We start from the raw sequence: 23,984 nt of genomic DNA on the forward strand, positions 1-23,984 counted from the left end.
CAATCTAGATTGATGCTGACAGGCCTACTCTATTCCTTAGCTAGCTTAACTCCAAGCTCAATGGCTCCTCTTGGTGCCAGCACTCATTCTATGGTGCTGGAGGAAGGGAATTGTAGCCACATCAGTAGCAGTGCTGGAAAGGATGTGGGACAGCTTTTAAGATGCAGTCTTAAATTGGGCTAAGCTTGTCCTGAATGTACATATTTATTTCATAAGAGGAATATCCTAAAAGCGTCACTGTACAGTATTCAAGTATAGAGGTAGTCTGTTATACAGAAATTCAATACTTTAAGTTGGAAGAAACCTCTTAGAGGTCATCTAGTTTAGCCCTTGGCTCAAAGCCAGGCTAACATTAAAATAGGTAAGATTGCTCAGAGGCTTGTCCAGTTGAATCTTGAAGATCTCCAAGGCTGAGTTTCTACCTCCTCTCTGTGCAGTACAACCTCTTCCATGGAATAGGTTCCCTGCATGCCCTTCCCATATATCTCTGTGAAATTGCCTGTGCTAGAGGTTCTTGATTGCCTCACGTCTCTTTGTTGTGTACGTCTGACAAGTTTACTTCTGCTTTAAGCTGTCTTATGTTATGGAAAGGACAGAAGCTTACAGATCATCTTCTCCCATCATCCCAATATTTGTAGGATTAAAATGGCCAGTTCCTTGTAGGTTTTGCTTGAATGTCATATGTCATCTAAACAACTAAGTGACCTTTAACTGTTTTTTATCTAGTTTATCAGTATCTCATTTACTGGGCACCAAGGGGGAGGATTGTATACAGTGCTCGGATACAGCTTAATGAATGGTGCCTGCTGGGGAAGAGCAGCGTCCTTTGACTTGTCTGCACATTTGCCACTGCAGCAGTGGAAGCTGTTGGCCAGGGTAAACCCAAACACCCACACAGCTGTGTGATCACTCTCCTCTCCCTTGGGATAAGGAAAGAGTAGAAGGAAGGCAAGAAGACTCATGGACAAGATAATGATGTTTTAATAGGGAAAGCCACAGCTTGCACACACTAGCAAAGCAAAAAGGAGAATTAATTCCTTCCTTCTCACTGGGAGGCAGGTGTTTGGCCACCTCATGGAAAGCAGGGCCTTGGCATGCATAATGGTTGTGTGAAAAGAGTCAAAGAATTGTTTCATTTGGAAAAAGCTTATAATGTTATTGTGCCCAGCCATTAACCCAGCACTGCCAAGTCCACCACTAAACCATGTTCCCAGGTACCGTATCTAGAGTTTTTAAATACCTCCAGGGATGGTGACTCCACCACTTCCCTGGGCAGCCTGTTTCAATACTTGACAACCCTTTTGATGAAGACATTTTTCCTAATAGCCAGTCTTAACCTCTCCTGGTGCAGCCTGAGGCCATTTACTATTGTTCTGTTGCTTATTACCTGGGAGACGACATTGACCACACCTGGCTACAGCCTCCTTTGAGGTAGTTGTAGAGAGTGTTGAGGTCTCCCCTGAACCTCCTTTTCTCCAGGTTAAAAAACCCTAGCTTCGTCAGCTGCTCCTTATATGAGTTGTGCCCCAGACCCTTAACCATAACCACACTTCCAAAGGTTGTAACAAAAAAAGGTTTAGACAAACACTGTAACAACAAATGACTACCCCTCCTTCTCCCTTCCCTGAGTTTTTACTGCTGAGCATGGCATCGTGGTGTATGGAATATCCCTTTGGTTGACTTCGGCTGTCCTGGCAGCGTCCCTTCTCAACATCTTGTCCACACCCAGCCTGCTCACTAGGGGTGGAGACGTGGTGGAAAAGAGAAAATGCCTTGATGCTGCTCATGCATTTTTCAGCAACAAGAGAACTATCGGTTTCTCTTACTAATGAATGTTACCAACACTGGTTTAGCTACAAATCTAAAGTACAGCGCCATAAGGGCTGCTGTGAAGAGAGTTAACTGTTCCAGACAGACACAGTGCAGCAGCCTGGAATGTGGTTGACCTTCATCACCACAAGGCCCCACTGCTGACTCTTGAGTTTGTTGAACCTCACAATTTTCCTAACCCATTAGTCCCAAATCTGAAGTGTTGGATGTGTTATTCTGTGCCACTTGCAGGACTTCACAATTGTCTCTGTTCACTGTCATGAGATTCCTCAGCTCAGTCCTCTAGCATGTTGAGGACTTTTGAATAGCACCTCTGTTCTCTAACACTGTAACTACTTCCTGGCCTTCTGGGCTGATATCAGCTGCAAACTGATGTTAATGCCTTTTGCCTTCACTTTCAGGTCATTGGTGAAGATGCTAAACTGTATTAGCCCAGAATCGTCTCCTGGAGACTGTCTAAATGCATTTCAGTTAGATTTTTGAGCCACTGACACTAGCCTTTAAGTGTGGCTGTCTGGGCAGATTTTCAGACACCCCAAAGTTGGTACTTACCTAGCTTGGTACAAGAGATGCTGTGGGAGGTGGCATCAGAAGCCTTTTTAGATTCAAAGTAAATTACATCTTTTAGTGTCCTTCACCCCCAAACCCACCTGTTTCCTCATGAAAACTTACTAAGTGCATGTTGGCAATTCTCAGTAACCTTACTTTGTCCAAGATGAGGTTGACTGTCATGCTTCAGGTTCTTGCCCTTTTTTGGCGATGAATAAGTACAGCCTTTATCAGTGCTATTTTGTGGTCAGAGTTTTCTTTGGTTATATTGGAATTGGACAATGGGTGATCTCTTTGCATTAGAAATACCTGTAGACTGTATGAAGATTATGCTCACTTGTGCAGAGCTGTACTGAGAAAGGGGATCTTTGAGAAGGAGAATTCAGCACAAGTCGAGGCAAACTGGGAGCGTGCTATCTAAAGGGATTAGACTGCAGCTCTAAGAGTTCCATGTATTTTTTACAGAAAGAAGCAGACTAAAGATAGATTGTTGAGGTAGCAAAAACTGCATCTTTTTCCCTATCTGTTGACAGAGATACTGTTTTTCTGACATAGCTTTTGTTTTGTTTTGTTTTTGTTAAACACTAAAAATTATAGTGGGTTGACTGGCAAACTCATGCCATCTGTTTTAACAAAAAGTAAGCTGACTTGGTTTATTCGTGCAAGGGTCAAAAGAGGGTTACAAGGACTAAAGCCTTGAAGAGTTTAAGGCGTTCATTTGCAACATGGGAGACCATTAATACAGTGTGAAGAATGGATTTTGGTTAGGTTTTGATTAAAAAGGCAGTTGGAAGAATTAAGCTTCAGATCCCTTTGAAGTTGAGCAATTTATCATCTGTTCGCATTAGAAACACGAGCAGACTGTGTGAAGATTATGCTCACTTCTGGTAAAAGAAGAGACTTTTTAGAACTGAGATTTGTTCTTAAAATGGCTTGATTTTGAAATTTTCTGCTGAAGATGCATTTCTATATTAAAAATCAGTTTGTAATGTGTTCTTTTACCTATTGAAGGCACTTATATTGGTTAGATACATGAAGTGTAGAATCAAAATGTATTTTCAAAGAATAGTAAAAGTCTAATGTTGAATTTTCACGCATTTATTTTTCAGGAGCTGGTGAATCGGGGAAAAGCACAATTGTCAAGCAAATGAAGTAAGTGTGGCAAAATACTGTGATAGAGAAATATTTTTTAATTTGATTAGAGAATTTATTTTTTTTTTTCTTCCATAGGATTATCCATGAAGCTGGTTATTCAGAAGAAGAATGTAAACAGTACAAAGCTGTTGTCTACAGTAACACCATTCAGTCCATTATTGCTATCATTAGAGCAATGGGGAGGTTGAAGATAGATTTTGGTGATCCAATCAGGGCTGTGAGTATTGAAGTACATACACAGACATACAGCTGACATATCCATACTATTTCCTTCAGAAATCTTTGTAAGATACAGTGAAAACTAAATGCTTTTGGTCTTTACATGGCAAGGTGACCTGTGGAGAAATCAGCCCTGGGTTGATTCACAACAACTATTTGGTTTAGATAGTATTTTCCAAATCCTGTCTAAATTTGGAGAACTAAACATCTGGGTCTTACGGAGTCCACAGTCATGTCTCTATTTGTATAGACTTGTGGGTTATTAGGTAGGTCATTTAAGTTAGACATCTTCACATTCCTTAAAAAATACTTTTAAAAAAAATAGCTTAAATAGGGAGGCATCTAGCTACTTCTGCACTGTACTGTCTGCACTTCTCTATTAGGTCATAGACACAGCAGTGCCTGAAACATTGCCAGCATCTGAGCTCGATCCTGTTTCATACTGATTTCCAGTGTTGAGGACTTCTATTTTGCTCAAAGAGACATGGGCATGGACCTACTGCTGGGATTCCATTTTTTCATTATACCAATTTTGGGATTTTTCCCAAGAAATGAGACCTTTTCCTAAGCTTTTCTGCGCCTTTTCCATCTTATTTCATCTAATGTCCCACATGCAAAGCTCTGATGAGTTTATTTGCCATTCCACCTATTGGTATCTCCAGTCCTAACCCTATGCTCTTACCTGTGGTGACCCTGGTTATGTCCATGTGTGGTCAGGCAGGGAGATGCTTGGTCTATCTCCGTAAAATGCTCGGTTTACATGGTTTTACTTGTTGTCTTGTTACAAGAGTCTATACAGTCTGTGCTGCAGTGCTGAAATTGATGCCTAAACTTGTTAGTCTGAATAGCAGTTAAACTTGATTCAGGTTGTATGCTTTTATCTCCTCCCCTTAGAAGTCAGTGTCACAATGTGGAATGCTTGCCAGTACCAGTTTTGAAGCTGGAACTTGCCACATTGTGGCTGTCTCTCAGGAGAGATGGAGGAAGGGTTTTGCTCTTCGGGTATTGAAATGAGAGGCATATTTTGTCATAAATTCTTTCTATCACTTTAAGGTGGAATTACAGTTTGGGAGGAGAGGAGGGTCTTCAAAAATAAGAAACAGTATGTGGATTCTTCATTCTTGACAGTCTTGTATTCAAGATTTTATTAGTTGCTTGAAAAGCAATTAGTAAATGTTAGAGAGTATTCATTCAGTAACCTTGTGAAATGCAGTATGTATGGTTGCCATAAGGAAGACATTTGTAAGATTATGTATAGTGAGTCATAAAGTTGTATCTGAAGTCGAAATCTGACTGACAGCCAATTACAGCCATTATTTTATGTACATATGTTCGTTCTACCTGATGTCTCTTCAGCTGTAAGCATAACTAGTAAAAGCTTCAATTTCATTGGTTATTCATCTCTACGTTTGCTCTCATGTTTGCTGTAGTCTGCCCTTATGACCAAAGTTTTCCAGAGCACTGACAGTATTTCACTGCTTGTTAGTTCAGTGTTTGTGCAGTCCTCTCTGGAGTCTGGCAGTTAATGTTGGAAAGAGGCAGATGGTAGACTTATGTTACTAAATGCATAGTAAGAGAAAATGGAGGAGGAGTAAATTTAGGTGCTAGCAGATAAAATGACTAACAAGATGATTTTGAGGGCTATCTTATATATTATGTCAGTTTTAAGTCATCTGAGTTTCTCAACTTCAGAGAGCTATAAAAATGATGAGGCAAACGTCTGTCGGGAATGATCTTAAAATTGTTGTCCATCCCTTTGTACTTAGTCACATCTTGGAGGTCCAAATTATTTTTTTTTCCAGAGCAACATTGCTATGGAACATTAGCACTGGTTGTTAGTACTAGTATGTTTATACGTCAATTATTTTCAATTTTATTCTATTTTGTTTTAATGTTATTGCCTTTTGGTGGGAAAAAGAAGCTCAAAATTGTATCTGCTGGTGTAAACTGTTATATTCAGATTATTTTCCTTAAATTTCTGAGGTTATTTTCTGAGGGTTTTACTCTAAATGGGGTAAGGTTTCTTTTAAAACCATATACTTTTATTTCTGTCATAAGACTAATGGTAGAGCAGTGAGTTGAATGTTCTCTTTTTTCAAGTTATTGAATCAAGGGAGCACAGATAACACCAGCAGCTTCAGTAATGGTCAGTTGTAAGTATGGTGTATGTTCCTCTGTGCTTCAGGACAGTTTAAGTAGAAACTGTGTTTTGAGAGGCATTTAGTAAATGTGCTTCAAAGGACTATAGACCACTTTCTGAATGTCAGACTTGCACTAGTTAGAGAGATAGTTAAATTAGTTTTTTTACATTACTTCATGTATGCAATCGGATTAAAAAGAGTGACGCCTGTAGAGGAAGCTGCCCCATTTCAGTGTAACTGAAGGAAAGTATCTAGCATTGATTAATAATGAAAATAGGACTTGATCATTGCATACTGCCTCGCTTGTGGTGTCTTTGGTATGCCATCTTTAGCAAAAGGAGAATGGGGTAACAGAGACCATTTTTTATTTTAATGTTTGGCCTTTTAAAAAGCTGAAATCAGTTCTCTTGTTCTACCTTCTCTTTCCCCGCCCCCCTGTCTGAGAGCATATAGAGATACATAAAAGTCAGACCATCTTAGGTATGAAATGTCATCATCTTTTGTGACAAAACTGTCAGTTTCTAACCTGTTTTCATCATCTGTCTTAATATATTGTCTCTTCTTAAAGATTTGCTGCATTTGAGTTGTAGTTGCATTTGCATCCACGAGCAATATTCAAGACCAGAATTGTCATTCAGGTTTTTTTTTATGCAGGCATAGTATTCAAGTTAAAGTCCCTGAGATCTGACTTTCCAACCCTTTGATCTTTACAGCTCTGGGTTTTGTATGTAATTATTAGAGCAATCCATTAAATTTAGATTATTTGTCCACAATTTGTCCGGTCTATGTATAGTATTTTTGTTTGACGAATGTTCTTTTAGATTTCTACCTACTCTAGCTTTCAAAAGACACTTTCAATTATACATCAGATACCTGTTCTTCATATGTGTACCTACAAATGTATATATATGTGTTTAAATCTCTTCAAGTTTGTGTTGGTTTGACTGGACTGCAAGCCTTTCATTTTCAACCTCTGAAATTTAGTATCACCCGATCCATCTGTAAACAATTCCCCTGTTAGGTCACACAATCTTTGATTATTTAGGTCTACAGTGGACAGTATCTTTAGAACAATCACTGCTTTCTGTGGTTATCCTGAAAATTTTTTTTTTTCCACAACTTAGTGTTTGAACAGCAAAGTGACAGATTTTTCTACAGATTTGCATCTGTGTCTTCACTTACTGTAATAACCTTATATGTTGCCTTTTTAAATCCTCCTCTTTCTTGAAATACTTCCAGTTCCCAGCTGTTGTGTCTAAGTCTCTCTTTTCTCCTTCCTCCTTTCCAGATGCATTGTTCTCTTTCTTTTAATTACTGGACAAACTGTACATGCTGTGGGTAGTAGTTCCAAGATGATTTTTCTGGCTGATGTACCTTGGCATTGGATCATGTTCTGTCAATAACCAAGGTCAAGCAGCTACCCACAGGAGAGTACTAATGTGGACCTTCCCTGTACCCATCTGCTGTCTTTCCTCCAGTGCCTTACAGGTCTAAATGTAATAGAAGTACTTTAAAAAATAAAATACTAAGTTTCTTTGCTCAGTCAAAATTGCATGTCACTGGTCAACTGGTCAAATGCTATTAAAAGGGGAATGGTGGATTTACATCTTGTACTCCATTAGCCTCACTGTCAAAGCCAGTTATTATATATAGTTTTAAAATCCAGCATTTGCTGTTAAAAATCTTGATGTTTGCTTGATACTCCATTACCAGGAAAGCCTGGTCTCTGTAGAATAATTAAGGCAATGGATATTTGTAGCTGATTTATCTGGAAAGGTTTTTAGAAGTGTTTTTCTAATTCCTGATACATGATTTGGGAAGAAGGGATTATTTCTCACTTTTGAAGTTGTGTAATTAATTAAAATTAAGTAATTAATGTGTTTTCTTAAGGTATTCAATATACATCTGCGCTTCTGAAGGGTCTAGTCTGTATTGTAACCATTTTATCCAGTATGTGGTATTTTATGAGCAAATATGGTTAACTTTAGGTTTGAACACAAAATATGTTACTACTCCTGTTTACAAAAACTTAGCTCAAGTTATAAACAGACGAGGAGAAGCTTTATCAGCTAATGAGAAATTTGATTTTGTAGTCTTTGTTGTTGAAAAATGTGGGAATTAATATCCAATGCAGAATACTGAAATTAATTGTTTTCATTCACATTTTTTTGTTTGGTTACATTCACATTTACCAAGTTCAGTAATGCATTTGCTGAATATAGTTCTTAGGTGATAATACTTCTGTTGTGGTTCTCAATATTTCTCTCTTCACCTTGTGTTTACACCCTGAAGGATGATGCTCGTCAGCTCTTTGTGTTGGCTGGAGCAGCAGAAGAAGGATTTATGACTTCAGAGCTTGCTGGAGTTATCAAGAGACTGTGGAAAGACAGCGGGGTTCAAGCCTGTTTCAACAGATCTCGAGAATACCAGCTCAATGACTCTGCTGCCTAGTAAGTACAGTCTGACAGACAAGATTCCCTTTGCCTTCTAACTAGTAGCTAAAGCAGTATGAGGTGTCATCTTTTGACAAATTCTGCTCCTATGTAGATGGAAACCACAGAAGTATCTGAACAAAGATAGTGTATACTTGGGTCAAAATGCTGCAGCAAAGCTTTGAGGTTGGAAAGGAAGAGGTGTAGTGTAATTAGGAACTTGTCATGCTCTGACCAGGTGTTTCACTCCCTTATAGAAGACAAAAATTGCTCTAAGGTGCTTTAATAGCATTTCTCTTACAAAATCATGACTTAAGTACCTTTTCAGTATCTGAACGTGTCCAAAAAATGTGATGACATGATCTATATTACCAAGGATACTCTTTCATGTTCGTAATAGTCCTATTTCAACATTGCTACGTTTTTATTTTTAATTAATGGTCTCTACTGTAAATGTGTTGAGCCAAGAAACAATTAGAATGTATCTTTTATGCTAGGGCACTTCAGTAAGAAAACAAAATATTAAGGAACTAGGAATGCAAAAATAAGATGGTGTGGTAGCAAGTAATGGTAAGTCAGTAAAGGAAGAGAGTCTACTGAGGGAAATATAAGATGGCAAAGCATGGCAATAGCAGTGATACTGCCTTATAGTGCAATTTTTTAAAGCTTTATGATTCTGAAGTATTTTGTAGTGCTTGAAGTTTTTTCTCACTTGTGTAAACTTTCTTCCATATGGAGCACTTCATTTGGAGATTCACATAGTCTCCTGTGGTAACCTCCTGTGTTTTGTTTTGTTGTTTTAGAAACCTCTAACTCAAGTTTCATAAGAAAACTGTTCTTCTAGCCATATAAACGTATCTGTAAAATTGTTAACTTCTTGTTACGCAGAAAATAGAACACAATGCGTTCCCTGTTTACTATGGGAAAAGTATGAGTAAGCTGTATGGTTTTTGGAAACACTGGACTTGGCCTACGTTGCAAGAATTTTGGCAATGAAAGCATGCTAATTGTAAAAGAGATGTGCAATTAGAAATTCTCGATAGAAACTTAATTGTTATGTATTAGGCATTTTTTTAGATACATTAATTCTGGGCAAAACACTGAGTTATTCTTTTCATATCTGTTAGCAAATAGAGTGGTTTTGGGCTTTGTTTATGGTTCAGTGTAATCTGCAGTTCAGTAGGTTACGAAGATGAAGATGTTCTAATTAGTGCAAATAACACTGATGTATATGGAACCATGTTTGCATTTTGGAATTGCAAAGGAAAAATTCTTTGTAGTGGAATAAATTGCCTAAGTTTTCTTTCATCTAGGATGAAATTTCATTGTGTGTCTAAAGCTTATTTTGAAAAAACTTGGAAATTTGGAATACTGTGTCTTTTGTGTCTCAGAGAAAACTAATTTATAAAATTCAAGCACAATGTAATGAATGGACCTAGAACTTCTGTAATTTTTTTGTAATTATTTTGTTGCTGTTTTATGAATAACTGAAAGCAGTGTTCATTTTTACCTTTAGTTACTTGAATGACTTGGACAGGATAGCACAAACCAGCTACATTCCAACTCAACAGGACGTTCTCAGGACTAGAGTGAAAACTACAGGAATAGTGGAAACTCACTTTACTTTCAAAGATCTTCATTTTAAGTATGTAAATCATGCTGCATGGTTATCTATCCATCAAAGTTCCTGTAAAATTATAGAATAGGGCACTCAATGGTGTAATTTAACAAATTTGTCTAATCACAAGTTTATTTCCCCTGCCCCCATTTTTTATGGGGAAAAAAAAAAGGCATGTGAGAGTTGTTGGAACTCTGATAAATGTTTTGGTTTTATTGAAAATGTTTTCTAAGGATACTTTTGATATAAATTAAATCTCAAAACGAAATATTGCATTTTTTGCCATGTTAAATAACTGTTCTATTGGATTCTTGTTTTAAATTCCATTGGAGAACTGGAGGCTTATAAGAGTTTGCTGGTGTTGTATGAAAGAGTAAATCCATTTTCCTGAAGAGCTGAATTCAAATATGTGCTGTACTTTAAGGTAGTAGTTTAGAGATGAAAAACTTATGTTTTCTGTGGTGTGGGATTTATAAAGTGATGTTAATATTCTGAGCATTTTATGTCTAAAGACATAGAATCATAGAATGGTTTGGGTTGGAAGGGACCTTAAAGAACATCTAGTTCTAACCCCTCTACAGTGGACAGGAATGCCTTCCACTAGACCAGTTCGCTCAAGGTCCCATCCAACCTGGCCCTGAACACTACCGGGGTGGGACATCCATAACTTCCCTGGGCAGCCTGTTCCAGTGCCTCACCACCCTCACAGTAAAGGATTTCTTCCTAATACCTAATCTAAACCTATGCTCTTTCTCTTTGAAGTCATTCCCCCTTGTCCTCTCACAGCGTGCTCTTGTAAAACACTTGCCCTGACTCATGTGCAGCATTCAAGGTGAAAACACAAGATAGTGTTAGCCATCATAGTATAGTACGCTGCTTCCTACTGATGAGGAAGAATGTGAAGAAAACTCAGTAAAACACACATTAAATATGCATAAATTGTTGTCAGCATGTCTATATTATAAATTTGCTTAGTATCTTCATGGAAAATACTTTTTCTCATGGAAATGCACAGCAAATACTGAAATATGGATACTTCAGGACCATCAGTACTGTGGAAATCTGTTTTGTTTCCTTGTTTTAGGGTTTAAGAAAACAAAATTGTATTAATCCACAAAAGAATAGCTGATAAATGGTAATGAATCTCTTGCAAACATAAGGAGAGTAGTCCTTAGCCAAGTCTCAAGAGAGGACTTCAGTATTCTCAGGACCTCTCTATCTTCTCACTTTCTAATGTTTCTTGTTCCCTATTATAGATGGGTCCAGTCTGTACAGATTATTGGGACTGTTACAAGGACCATATGGTTACACTTCTGTAAAATGTGTCTCTGAGCCAGGCCTGTGGAATTATTTAGCTGTAATGTTGTACATTCAAACACCTGTACCTGTGCCTTAGGCAATAGGCTTAATGAGTTATTGGGAGGGCTTGAAGTACACTCTTACATAACCTTGAAAAGAGCTTTTAAGATGAAGCAAAGGCATGAAAGGCTCGATTATACCAAGACAAGGGTACAGAAGTATGACTAGCTGCACAGGATCATTTTTTTTCATGATCTTTTCTTTCCTGTTCTGCTGTGTGTGTTTAGATTCTTTCAGATTGAGCCTCAATTCAGTCTTCTCTATAAAGCACTTAGCATAGCTTTGATTATTGGTTCAAACCAAAATGCAAATACCGAGTCATCTTCATCCTGTTTCTTTAGACTAGTCCAAAAGTTGAGTCTGATTATTTACTACTTTTGTATTCAAATAATACTTTTTTTGTACAAGTGTTAATTCTTATGGAAATTCAGGTCTCAGTATAAAGTTATAAAGCATAGCATTAAAATTGACAGGAGTAATTATTAAAATTTAAGGGATTCATTATTAAGGTATACAAGTATAAAGTATCTTCTATGGGTACAGCCATTGCTGATAGTTTGAGAACTAAGTAGGAGTAGTAGGTGGCTGGCTTACATTTGTATAGGGTGATATCCAAAGACTTCCCTTCAAATATATTTCTGAAGGTAAGGAGCAGGAATATCTTTCCTTTTTTTCATCAGAAATAATCTTTCAAGTGTTTTTAACATGGCATTATCTCAGTGTAGAATATTAAAAGGACAGTGAGCATTGTCACTTGGCAGTTGTTCACCCAAGTAGAAGACCTTGTCAGAGGTTACAGTGTTTCTGACAGTTTTCCATGAGTAAGTAAAGGCTCTTTCTTTTTTTTCTAATTTGTTTCCTTCTCTACTTACTTTTACTGTGTTTGTTTTTCAAATTAATATCTACCAACTTGGAACACTAAGATACCTAAAAATACCAACTGTAATTGAATCCCTTCAAGTGCAATTTACAGGGTTTGTGTAGTGCACTAACATTAAATCGGTGGGATTTTTTACCTGCTGCCCTTGAAAGGTTACAGCTCAAGGAAAACAGGAAAGGGGGATAGTAAAAAGTACAAGTCAGCTTCAGTAAGTGTGTCATATGTGAGACCTAATTGCATTTCCAGAAAATGCATTTATTAGAGAGAAAATGATGGTTATTTTTGCTATGTTAATGCTTATTTTGTCTTCTAAGATAATCTCTTAAAAAAATAGCCTATTTAAACATGGCCAGTTGAAGACTAGATTTAAGTTGTAATTTGATTTAGAAAAGAGAGGAGCTAAAACTCACCAGGATTGAGAGTCCATGTTGTTGATCGGTATCTTTTATCATTTTAGACTTTTTAGTAAAGCTAACTCTTTATTTTATACAGGTTATAATTAACTTTGTTAATGAAATATAATATTGTAAATAATTAATTTTGTTTATCTTTCACATCATACATTCTCTTGTTCTCTAAAATGTATAAGAAGACTTTTAAGGCTTTATTAAAATTGAGGTTTATACTGAGAAAAATAGTAATTAATACAGGGATACAGGGATTTTTGCTTTCTTTTTAAGATGCTGTTCTCAGACTTACACAGCTGATAATTCCAGATTTTACTGGTTAATGTTCAGAAAGCTAGAAATTCCAAAGTTCATTCCCTACTTTGTACTTCTGTTTTGCAGAATGTTTGATGTTGGAGGCCAGAGATCAGAGCGGAAGAAGTGGATTCATTGTTTTGAGGGTGTTACAGCAATTATTTTTTGTGTGGCACTAAGTGATTATGACTTGGTCTTGGCTGAAGATGAGGAAATGGCAAGTACCCTAATGTTGAAGAAGGGAATAGTTGTTGGATAGAAGCTAAGCTTGGAAGGAGAGCTATAAATGGGTCTTTTGAAGTATTACTGCTTTATAAGATGTATGGGGTTTGTGCTTTTCTCAGTGAAATGAGTGAAATGGTGATGCAAGTCATGCTTTTGGGTTCCAAAGTATTTCCTCATATTCTCAGAAGGAATATTAAAAGACAAATATTCTTTTAGCTACACTTCTCATGTTTTATAGGAGCCATAAATTAATGAGGATTCATTGTCAGTAATACACATTTTAGTCTCTTTATGGATGCTAGAAGTACATGGAAAGAAATTTTTTTACTTACCTGTATCTGCTTTACTACATTTTGTTTTCCTTTCCTTCCTCAGTCTTCAGTTTTTGTTTCTTTCTAACTGTGTTTCTCCAGTCTCTTGTCATAGTTTCAGAAATATTTCTCTTCCTTTTCCTTTCCAACACCCTTGGCTCCTTTCTCCTCTTTCAAGAGTTTACTCATTCTGTGTCACTGTGCCCAGGGGGCATTTTACTGTCTTGAGTCGTCTGAAGTGATGCTTACGTCTTATGTGTGAATCATTAACAGACTCTTGTGCTCTTCCTGCAACATTCTATAAAATATAATTTGGGGAGGACAGAGAAATAAGAAAACCTTTCAAGTCAAATGTAGTCAAAGAAGGTCATAGCTAGTATCCTGCTACTTAAATGACTGGAACTTGGCCAAAGTACTTACATGTTGGATAATTTTTCAGCAGAGTTAAATATTATGGTAAGAGTTTACTTGATTCTGCTTACTTGATTCTCTAGTTTTGTAGAACTTTTTTCCTTATTCTGGAATATCAGCTAGGTGCAGAATTTATTTTCAATTTCCAGAAGATCTAATCAGTGTTAAGACAAATTCAGGTAACTCAGCAATTCTTGTAGAATATCTGTACTGCAAAATGTCAAAAAACACTAAAAATTTCTGTAATATTAAAAACTTAAACCTGGAAATGAGAAAAAGTACTTGCTTAAACCCTGCTGGTAGAAGTGATCTTTGTGGTAGTCTTGGCCTCTCTATTTCCCTGCAGTAAAATGTGATTTTGTTTGCTAAAAACTAAGATTTGTAACTGGTTCATTTGTAACTAATCAAAAATATGTATCCTGATTTTACTACTGAAGTCTGATAAAATACAAAGTGACTGGGTTTTTTTTCAATTACAGAATCGGATGCATGAGAGCATGAAATTGTTTGACAGTATCTGCAACAATAAATGGTTCACAGACACTTCTATTATTCTATTCCTGAACAAGAAAGATCTTTTTGAAGAAAAAATCAAAAGAAGTCCTCTCACTATTTGCTACCCTGAGTATGCAGGTATTGGAGGGGTGTGCAGATATCAAGGGGGTTTTTTGTTAAATACATAATTTTTGATGCACAGATCATGAGGAGCTGTATAACTCTAGGCATCTAAAATATTTATATGACCTAAGGTTTAAGATGGGGAGTTCTTTTTATGGATCACAAATAAAATAGTGCTTAAGTCTTTTTATCCAGATGAAATAATGCTGGTCCACTGATAGCATTTATATGTTACTGCTGCAACTATTGAGGCTCGTTTATTTAGCCCATTTTTATTTCTGATGTTCTCTTACTTTTGTACTTTGATATAAGTAGGAATTCCTGAGATACATGAGAATTTTTTGAACAGGGAGTGTACATACATTTTGACATGTGGCTTATTCAGGATATACATAGCAAAGGAGAATGAATTCATGTAACAGGTCAGCATTTTTATGTGTAATTTTCACTGTAACTTCAGACTACTGCATTGTAGAGAAAATAGCATGTTGGAGGTAAAAAGCTTAGGAAAAATGTGTATGCCAAGTGTCTTTTGAGTGTGGGAAAACCCCAAAACTTTTAAAAACATAAAATTTGAAAGCACATAACTTGAATGAAGGAAACAAAATGTCCTTATCTAGCAAAGTGACGGGTCATTAATGACTTGTTCCTCTGGCACTGAAGTAAATGGAAAGACTATTCCTGCACCTGGAACTGAATTGGTTGCTAAGGTTTTATTCTTACAAATGCATCCAGAAGGTTTTTTTAGTGCTATCTTAAAGCAATGGCTGTGGAATTACTCTTCTTCAGGTTTAGGTAAACTGTTTCCAAAGAACCAGTTCCTTCACAGATAGTGTGCATCTTGTTCTTCCTCTGTTGGAAACCTGCTTACTGAGCAATTTTCTTTTTCTAGGGTCAAACACTTATGAAGAAGCAGCTGCTTACATTCAGTGTCAGTTTGAAGATCTGAACAAGAGAAAAGACACAAAGGAAATCTACACTCACTTCACATGTGCCACAGACACAAAAAATGTGCAGTTTGTTTTTGATGCTGTAACTGATGTCATTATTAAAAATAACCTTAAAGACTGTGGCCTCTTCTGAGAACAGACAAAAGGTTGTTAAATGGTAAATTACATGCCTGAAAACAGGACTTAAACATTTGGAATATACCCATGCTGTGTAAAACCTGCATAGATATACTTAATTCTCTTTTATTTTATTTTTAGGTTTGGAGATTGACTTCGCACAATTCTAATCTGATTCTTTTCAAGGTGAAAGAAGTACAAAATGCATTGTGCTGAATGATAGATCAGTACTGTACTTGCCTGTTTTAACAGCTTTATTTATGTTTGTCTTGTAAATTTAAGTAATTAGTTAACACTGAGATGTCAGTTGATTGTATGTAAACTTACAATTGTAGTAATGTATTTGTATAAACGTTGAACGGAATATTTTAGTAACTTGATGTCCTCTAAAACATTCCTCTAAAATTTCCTTGTTTTATGAAGATACTCTTAGAGGAGACAGACACTTTTTGCCTTTGGATTATTTAAACATCTTGTAAAATTAAATTTTCTTTTCATCTTAAGGGTGCATGCTGCCTTATTCTTTGTTTTTGTTGGTAATACTGTATATGGCATTAGCTTTTTTGATATTTAAACAGCCTCATAGACCTTCTCAGACTTAAAGAAACATAACCAATAAACTTGTTTTTTGCCTTAAGTTTTGAAAAATAATCTTTTTATAAATTTAGGATAAATGCAAAGATTATTTTAAAATTTAAATGAAATCCACAGTTTATGAAATCTAGGCTTACTGTCTTTGCAGTGGAAATGTGGCAGCACTGGGAAATAAATGTTTAAGGGTCAGTTATCACTGAAGCTGATGGAAGTGCAAAAAGGAAGTTGTTAAAACTATTCATATCAATAAAAAAATTTGATGCTGTGGTCTTTACTCAGTGGAGTGAATGGAAAAGTTACCTTTGAGGTTTTTTAAATAGACAGTTAGCAAAGGCTAGACTTCAGAGTAATGTTTTTTCTGCTTACTTAAAACATAAGTTCATGTTCTCCTTTAACTTTTTGCTATTTTCTGGTAATAAAACTAGATGGACAACTTAATAACCATAGAAATATTGGGTTCTCCCACAAAACAAGGCACAGGGACTTCAGAAATTGAAGCAATTTCCTGTTGCATATAGCAAGAATCTTCAGTATTTTGGATAGGGCGTTTTAGTGACTTAGAAGTCCTGATTCTTTAATTTTCTCTTTAATTATAGCCTCACAGTTTAAGTTAAAGATGTTTTTCTTCTGGTTATGCTTTCATTATGTGATTTGCTATCTTAGGTACATATCATCCATTGCCTTAGGGATAGTGCCAAAACTGATTTTTTTAATACAGATTTTAAAAGGAATAAGCTTCTAACTGTAAATAAGCTGATGGTTGTCTTAAATGTATGTTGTCATCTAGAAAACACAAATGTACCAAACCCGGAGATACAATTTTCTATAATTGTTAAAATATTTCAGGCAGCTACAGTACACCATACGTTCTTTGAGAAGTAAATAAGTCTTGGAGCCTGTGGCTATTTTTCTGTATTATCTTAGCATTTATGTTCTTAGACATGCTCAAAATATTGAGGTCATTGTTCTGTTGTTTAATTTTTGATTGTGTATGTGTTTAAGTTAGGCCTCTGCTTGAGTAAAACTTACCTGCACTTCTCATTCTTCAGTGCTTTGTTTGTTAGGTACAGAATTGGTAAATGCATTTTAAATGAAAGATTAGAAAGGAGATAACTTATTGCTGGAGGTCGTTAAATATGTTGATACATCATGAGCTCTTTCAGCAGTTATGGTAAGCAATCTGTATATCCTGGGCTGCTTTTAATTGTGCTTTACAGTTCTGGATATGATTTTAAATCTCACTGAACTACTTTGTGGAATTGTATTTACACCTACGTTCAAGCTGTTTTTTTGTACTTAATGTAAAACAAAAAATTGGGATTAATCAAATTAAATAAATTGAAATTTTGTGCCTTGCTTGAAAGAAATGTTTTTCATTAAATGTGCTGATGGAAATCTTTTTGCATCCATTCTGTGGAGGTAAATAGGTAGTAAAAGTGAGAAGATAGGAAGTTAAGAGTAAATGTAAAAACTTTGTGCTAGAAGCATTAATTATTAATTAATTAATATTTTTCCTTCACCATTTTTCCCAGCACCTTCAGTTGGAGAATTTTTGGAATTTCTTAACTAGTGGTTTATTCGTATCTTAACACAGAACAAAATTGTGAATTGATTTTGCTTGCTAGTCCACAGATAATCTTGTTTTTTCTGACCTGATGGGTAGCCAGCAGGGATGTTTCCATGTGGATGTGCTGCACTGGTTGGTCAATCTTTGTCCAGAGATAAAGTTGTCAGCCTAGCCCACTTCTCTAGGAAAAGCTAGATTTTGCATGCAGTTGTGGTGGGAGCCACACTCTTACTTTTCACTGCAACTGTAATAAGGCTCCACTGCGCCTCTCTTCCATCAGGAGCCTGCTTCTCTGTCAGGGCATTGCAGAACACAGAGGAAATGCTGCAGGTGCACCACTGTCTGCGGGACAGTCTTGGCCCTCAGCAGCCTGAGCTCCATTCTCTTCCAGTTCCCCCTTCCTCTTATTTCTTCTTACAGAGTGTGCAGGCAAACCGCTTTCTCTAGCGTTACACAAGGAAGCTCCCTCTATTATCTTAGAAATTCCTTCAGGTTATTGTAAATGTAGTGTATATAAAAAATCAGACCTTTGTGGTGACTTCTCCAGCCCCCATGGTCTTGTGGACGTGTCTGGTTGAAGTCTCAGTAAAATGCAGCTGTCATTAAACATGTAGCTATTTTTAAGAGGCTTAACACAGTGGAAGGGTGGTTTGGAAAATTTGCTATTTGGCTTCATTACGCGACCTATGGAATCTGGAGTTAATTTGATATTAAATGTAGTAACCATTAACTAAAACAAGGTCCAGGATCACAGCATGGGAACAATATAGTATTTGCTGGATTGCTGTTTCTGGTTCCATGTAGTCAATTAGCATCTTCATGATTTAAAATCTACGTAAAACCTTAGAGAGCAAAAGAGATCCATCTGCAGCAGGCTGAACAGCATGGTGGCTGGTGTGCTTTCAGAATTGGGGAAAATTAAAAGATAATTGTCTGTTTCAAATCAAGCAAAAAGGAAACCCTGCCAGGATGCTGGCTGTCCTACTGTGTGAATGTCTCTTGAAATTGCTTTATTTCATATTAATAACTAAGATCCTGCAGGTCAAAGAGTAATGCCAGGCTTAAAAGCTTCAAAGCCTTGACTCTGTTTCATTTTTTAAAAGGTGTAGGAGGTGCAACAGAAGTCTTTAAAAACCTTGAATAACTCACAGCCCATGCAAGTGCATTCATGGGCTGTGAATGTGGAAGATGAAACTGGTAAAAGAGGAGCTTAATCAGTCATGGAACTATAAGCAGTGCTTGTAGTTCTTGCGCAAGTATTGGGTTTTTGGACTGTGATGAACAGTAATATTGAAATTTCAGTTTTGTTAGGTGCAGGAAAACTGTTTTGTGTTTTTGTCCCTGGAGTTCTTTCAAAGAAGCTGGCTTGACATAGAGGGACCTAGCTCCAGTATTTTACTCAGTTGTATTTCCAAGTCATGAAAATATGCTGTACTTAAAAATGGCTGAGTTAAAATGCATTTATGAAGCTTTTTGTCCTTAGTGTATTTAGAAGCAGTGCTTTTCAAAGTTGGTCATGATTCCAGACACGGTGTTTCTGGCTGGTTTGCTCTGCTTTTGTTTTCTTTTTTGTGGTAGTGAGAAAACTTTGACTGGTACCTGACACAACAGAGATCAGGATTATTGAGCAGTAGGAGTAATTTACTTGATCTAAGGCATAGTTAGACTTACTTTTAAAAGTGCAGTCAATAGGTTGGGATCTATCTATGGGATAGTGTAATGCCATTTTTGGTCACACTCCCTTCTGAGTATTGGGACAGGAAAAAGTTGAGCCCACAGTGTAGAAATACACTTCTGTAGTAGAACTGTATTTTTTTAGCAATGTGTCAATTCTGAAAGGAATTTCAGAGCATCTGTTACAAAAGAAAGATTTATGCATGCAAAGATGTACTGATCAGAATGTGCTATCTGAAATTTGACTGTTTTTAATTGCAATGGAACAAAAGACATTTAAGACCAAATACATTGTCACTGGAACTCACTGCAGCTTCACAGAACTAGCTGTTCCCAGCTATACCTAAGTCTTTAGTCTCCCTCCTTTTCTGTCCTCCCACTTACTGAGAAGTTTGGGAAGAGGTGGTATCACTGTGCTTTCCCTCACGGGTTGTGCTATTTGTGTCGACATCTGAGGAATGGGTACCTTGAATCCTGCAGAATATGCTGATATGTACTTTCTTTTGCAGATCAAGAATATGCAGATGCCTGATGTAAGATTATTATTAGTATGGTAATGTAAGAATATGCAGCTTGATTAGAAAATAAGTGTATTTAAAACTGCATATGTTTGTATTGAAGAGCATGAAGAAAAGTCTAGGAAATCAGGAACCCTGAGCAGGTGAAGCTTTTCAGTTCTGTAGCTTACAGTAAGTTCCACAATGATCCACAGGCTGATCAGAAGTCCTTACAACATGACACCAAGCACATCGCAAATACCTCTTACAAACAAGTGTCCTCCTGTTTACAAAATCAGAATGCACTGAGTACAGTACAAGTGACTGAGTGGGAAACACATTGCAAATAGAAACATACTTCTAGATGGTTTTGTCCTTTGTCAGAATAAAGTAACAGTTTTCTAGACTAAATCCGATGAATAAAACAGCAGTTTTGTATATAGTTTCATAATAATTTGTCTCAGGAATTAATAATCTTCCTGTGAAAAAAATACGGTGAGTTACGGTCACAAATTTTCACTCTTCCTCTGTTCCAGTGTCATGATTGTCTTGAAATGTGAATAAATAAGCAAGCCACAAAATCTATTCTAAAAACCCTATGAAACTGTCATCCTGAGAATGCTAAATTGTTTCCATTAAAAAATGCTACTGCTTGTCCTGTAAGTCATGATTTTTTTTTTTGATAGATTAAAACAATGATGAAGCTATTCCTCTTTTGATTCCATAAATCACAAACCTACAATACCTTGTCTAACTTTCATCAAGAGCTTTGTTACTAAAACACAGAATATTCTTGTGAGAATACTATTAACTTTGATTTGGTGTGAATTGCCAAAACTTACGCTTCTATTCCTCTTAATAAGAATTAAAGGTGAATTTTTAAAAACAAATATCTGTAGTTGTCAACTGCATAATTTAGAATGTAAAACTGAACACTAACAACCAAGAAAAAATCAAAATGGCATTGTAATTTTACTGTTGTAAACATTAAAACGTGTTGAAGATGTGAATTTGGCCTGTAGGTCTGTAAGTCAAAAAGAATACTTTATTACATCCAGTAATGATGACCTTTCTACTATTTTTGGCCTTCAACAAAAATGTGATTTTAATCCTTCATAGTTCCAGACAGATTATTGGAAAAAAAGTCAAATTTGTTAGGGATTGCACATGGAGATGAGTACATTTGATCAAATTCTGAAGTTGTTGCGTATAGATTCTGCCAGTATCTTTCATGGCTAAGTTGGTTTGGCTTAAATGTCGTTAGTTTGCCTTATTTTTCTACCTATTAACTTAATTCTTTGTAAAGTTCTCAGTCTTTGGCCCTCTGACTCTAAGGAATGGAAGAAAGTCATAAATTTTATGATCTGCTGAGACAAAAAACCATTTTCAAGATGTTTGTAGTCAGTTGGGCACATGAGATTTTAGTTCTGGGAAAACATTAAAGAAAGTATTCAGCGATGATCTTCACAGCTCTGTCCAGCATTTGAAGAAAGCAGCTTTGAGAGGGTGTCGTGGCATGAAGTTGTTTTTTTGGTATGTTTTTGCATGCTTTTGTTGTGTGGAGCTCTAATCATGAGGAAGTAACAGTGAGGTATTTGCAGTTGCTCAGCTACTTATCCCTTTCCCAGGTGCAGCTGTTGATGTCTGTGTGTTAAAGGCCCAGGCAGCCTGATCTTCCATATACTGAGGGAAAGGGTTCTGAGCTACTCAGCAAAAAGAAATGGGCAGGAGGCACCCTTGATCCTCCTGGAGAGGAGACAGGAAGCACTCTTCAGCAGAGTGAATAGAGGTGGAGGAGGAGGGACACAGCTGCACTTCTAATGTCTGTTAAGTTTGTATTTGAGTCCTATCACGGTTTAATGCAGTTTTACAAGTAGAGGTGATGTATTTGGGTGCTGCTAGGAGACAAGACAGCTGCTGGTATGTTGTACGCTCAATCTTGGAGCATGTTGTCCTATCCAGATTCTCAGTCATTCAAGATCTTTCTCCCTCTAGTTAAAAGCTGCACCAGAAAGAAATGCTGCTAGAGCTGCAGAATAATAGTTTGCTAGTCTTGAATGAGTTTTGGCTTCACCAGATATTTTAGTGTTGCAGCATTTCAAAGATGATCTGAAAGATAAATCATGAGGTTAAATGGGCTTTATAGTGTTTTAAATATTAAAGTGCAGAGACAGGAACAAGCTATTTTATATCACTTCATTTTTTCCCCAGTAAATCTGTGAAATGAAGATGAATAGAGAACTCCAAGTGCTCTGTGTGAGTCTTCCAAGACTAGTGTTGAAATACGATGCTTCCTTAGGCTGTAAGAGAAACAGAATGAAGGATTTGTGTCTCCTGTGGAACTACAGCAAAGAACTGATAGCACTTCCTGATAACACTTGTGTTTTTAATCCAGTATGCTGACAGTTGACATCCTTGGCAAAAGAGGAGAGAAATACTGGAATAGTATCAATGATACAGGACCCTAAACTACCAGAGCACAAGTGTTCAGGTCATTTGAGGCCAAACTGTGATGGCTGCTGCAAATGGGTTGTTTATACAAACTGACTTTCAGAGAAAGCTTTGAAAGGAGTTACCTATTTCTTCACTTTCAAAAGGACTGCAGAAAGCATTGAGTAGTCCTGCTAGAAATGCATAATTTGCTTCACTTTAATGTTCAGCATTTCAAGTGAGTTAAAAGAGTTCTTCAAGTGATTGCCTGTCAGCTGGCATGGGGTAATATGTTTTCTTAGCCTTTGGCAAGTGCAATGTAGTTCACATTATTTAAAACAGCAAAATTTGTACTTTGGAGAAGTGAGGAGGGCATGATCACTAAGGAAATAATTTGCAAAATTAAAATTGCATATTAGGTAACTAAGACTTGCATTCTTCCAATAACACACACATCATGTTATGTCAGCATTTCAGAAACTCAATTTTTGAAATAGATCTATGCCAGGGAGCATTTCTCATTGCCATGCTTTCTACGTAAGTGAGGGGATGATGACACTAGTAGTATTTTCTATAGTCCAGTTGCAAGGATGTTCGGCTGGCAGTTGGGATGCTGAATCTTCAGTCTGATTTTTTGAATTACATTTGGCCTGCTGATATCTGAGAAAATCTTCCTGACACATGGGCAAGTAAATACCCTGAAAGTGTTATTTTACCTTGTCATGTTGATTTGATTTCATTTATATGATACTGACCTCTCTCCTTGAAGGACTAGAATGTGTCACAGTTACATCCTAACCATTCATTCCTTTGCAACAAATGTCTGTATCTTCTACTAAGATAAAATAAGTTCCATAGAAAGTCTCAGAGTGAGACCCTTACTCAGCTTCTCGCCCTGAACCGAAGCTGAATTCTGTCGGTATCCTGAAGGAGGACCTGAGCCAGTTGTACCCTATTGTGTGAGAATATTTCTGTCCCTCCTCTTCACCTTTGGATGATAACAAAATCATCCTTTCAGACTTTTTTTTTTTCACAGACACCATCTTATTTACAATAGTTCACAATGTCTAATTCTGTTTGAAATCATTTTTTTGAACTGCCAGCTCACTTAAGACTGGCTTGGTCATACATTAGCTGTTTCTCTTTTGAGCTGGATGGATTTGGCCTGAGGAGACTTTGTGTACAATGCATGTGTTCTTAGGCCATTCATTCTTGCAGTTTTTTCTTGCATCAGTTTCCATTTCTCCTTGTCTATCTTGAATTGTGGAGTTATTTATAAATGAAAGGGCTTTAAAAGTGGAAAGCTTTTTTTTTAATTTCCTTTTGGTAGGATGGATGGGGATGGAATACAAAATGAGTGTTTTACTAAAAAATACCAGTTTGAATCATCTCAGTAAGCTTCAAATTTTTCCATTCCTAAAGATGAGACATTACTTGAGAGGTTTGTACATTGCTAAACTAATATGCTTTTTTACAAAAAAAATCGGATTGAAAAGAAAATTTATACTTAATCCCCTTTTTGCCTCTGTCCTGTTTCTGGTCAGACAATTATTAATTGATGACTTCATTAACTCATGATGCCATTAGACATAGGGGAGGCAGACGAAAATCGGAATACTGTGTTCATTCTGGAAGAATTCAGGTAGCACACTGAGGAAAGGCTGAATGATGAAACAGGACTGCAGGAGTTTAACTGAATAATGGAA

General features: G+C 36.7%; 1 protein-coding gene across 3 annotated transcripts in view; it reads left to right on the forward strand.

The window, feature by feature from the left end:
- The window catches only part of GNAI1 (G protein subunit alpha i1), a 32,098-nt gene extending 15,714 nt beyond the window's left edge, over positions 1-16,384 (forward strand). The window contains exons 2-9 of one of the 3 annotated variants that reach the window (XM_048300729.1): positions 3,489-3,531; positions 3,610-3,751; positions 8,187-8,344; positions 9,843-9,971; positions 12,972-13,101; positions 14,311-14,464; positions 15,342-15,556; positions 15,658-16,384. In XM_048300729.1, the coding sequence (XP_048156686.1) occupies positions 3,489-3,531; positions 3,610-3,751; positions 8,187-8,344; positions 9,843-9,971; positions 12,972-13,101; positions 14,311-14,464; positions 15,342-15,532 (947 nt within the window). In that variant the 3' untranslated portion in view covers positions 15,533-15,556; positions 15,658-16,384. Of the gene's footprint in view, positions 1-3,488; positions 3,532-3,609; positions 3,752-8,186; positions 8,345-9,842; positions 9,972-12,971; positions 13,102-14,310; positions 14,465-15,341 lie in introns of all 3 variants that reach the window. The other 2 variants (XM_048300730.1, XM_048300728.1) reach the window with 2 other exon arrangements.
- The last annotated feature ends 7,600 nt before the right edge of the window (positions 16,385-23,984 follow it).

Source organism: Corvus hawaiiensis, chromosome 4, assembly GCF_020740725.1.
Source record: "Corvus hawaiiensis isolate bCorHaw1 chromosome 4, bCorHaw1.pri.cur, whole genome shotgun sequence".
Classification (NCBI taxonomy): domain Eukaryota; kingdom Metazoa; phylum Chordata; class Aves; order Passeriformes; family Corvidae; genus Corvus; species Corvus hawaiiensis.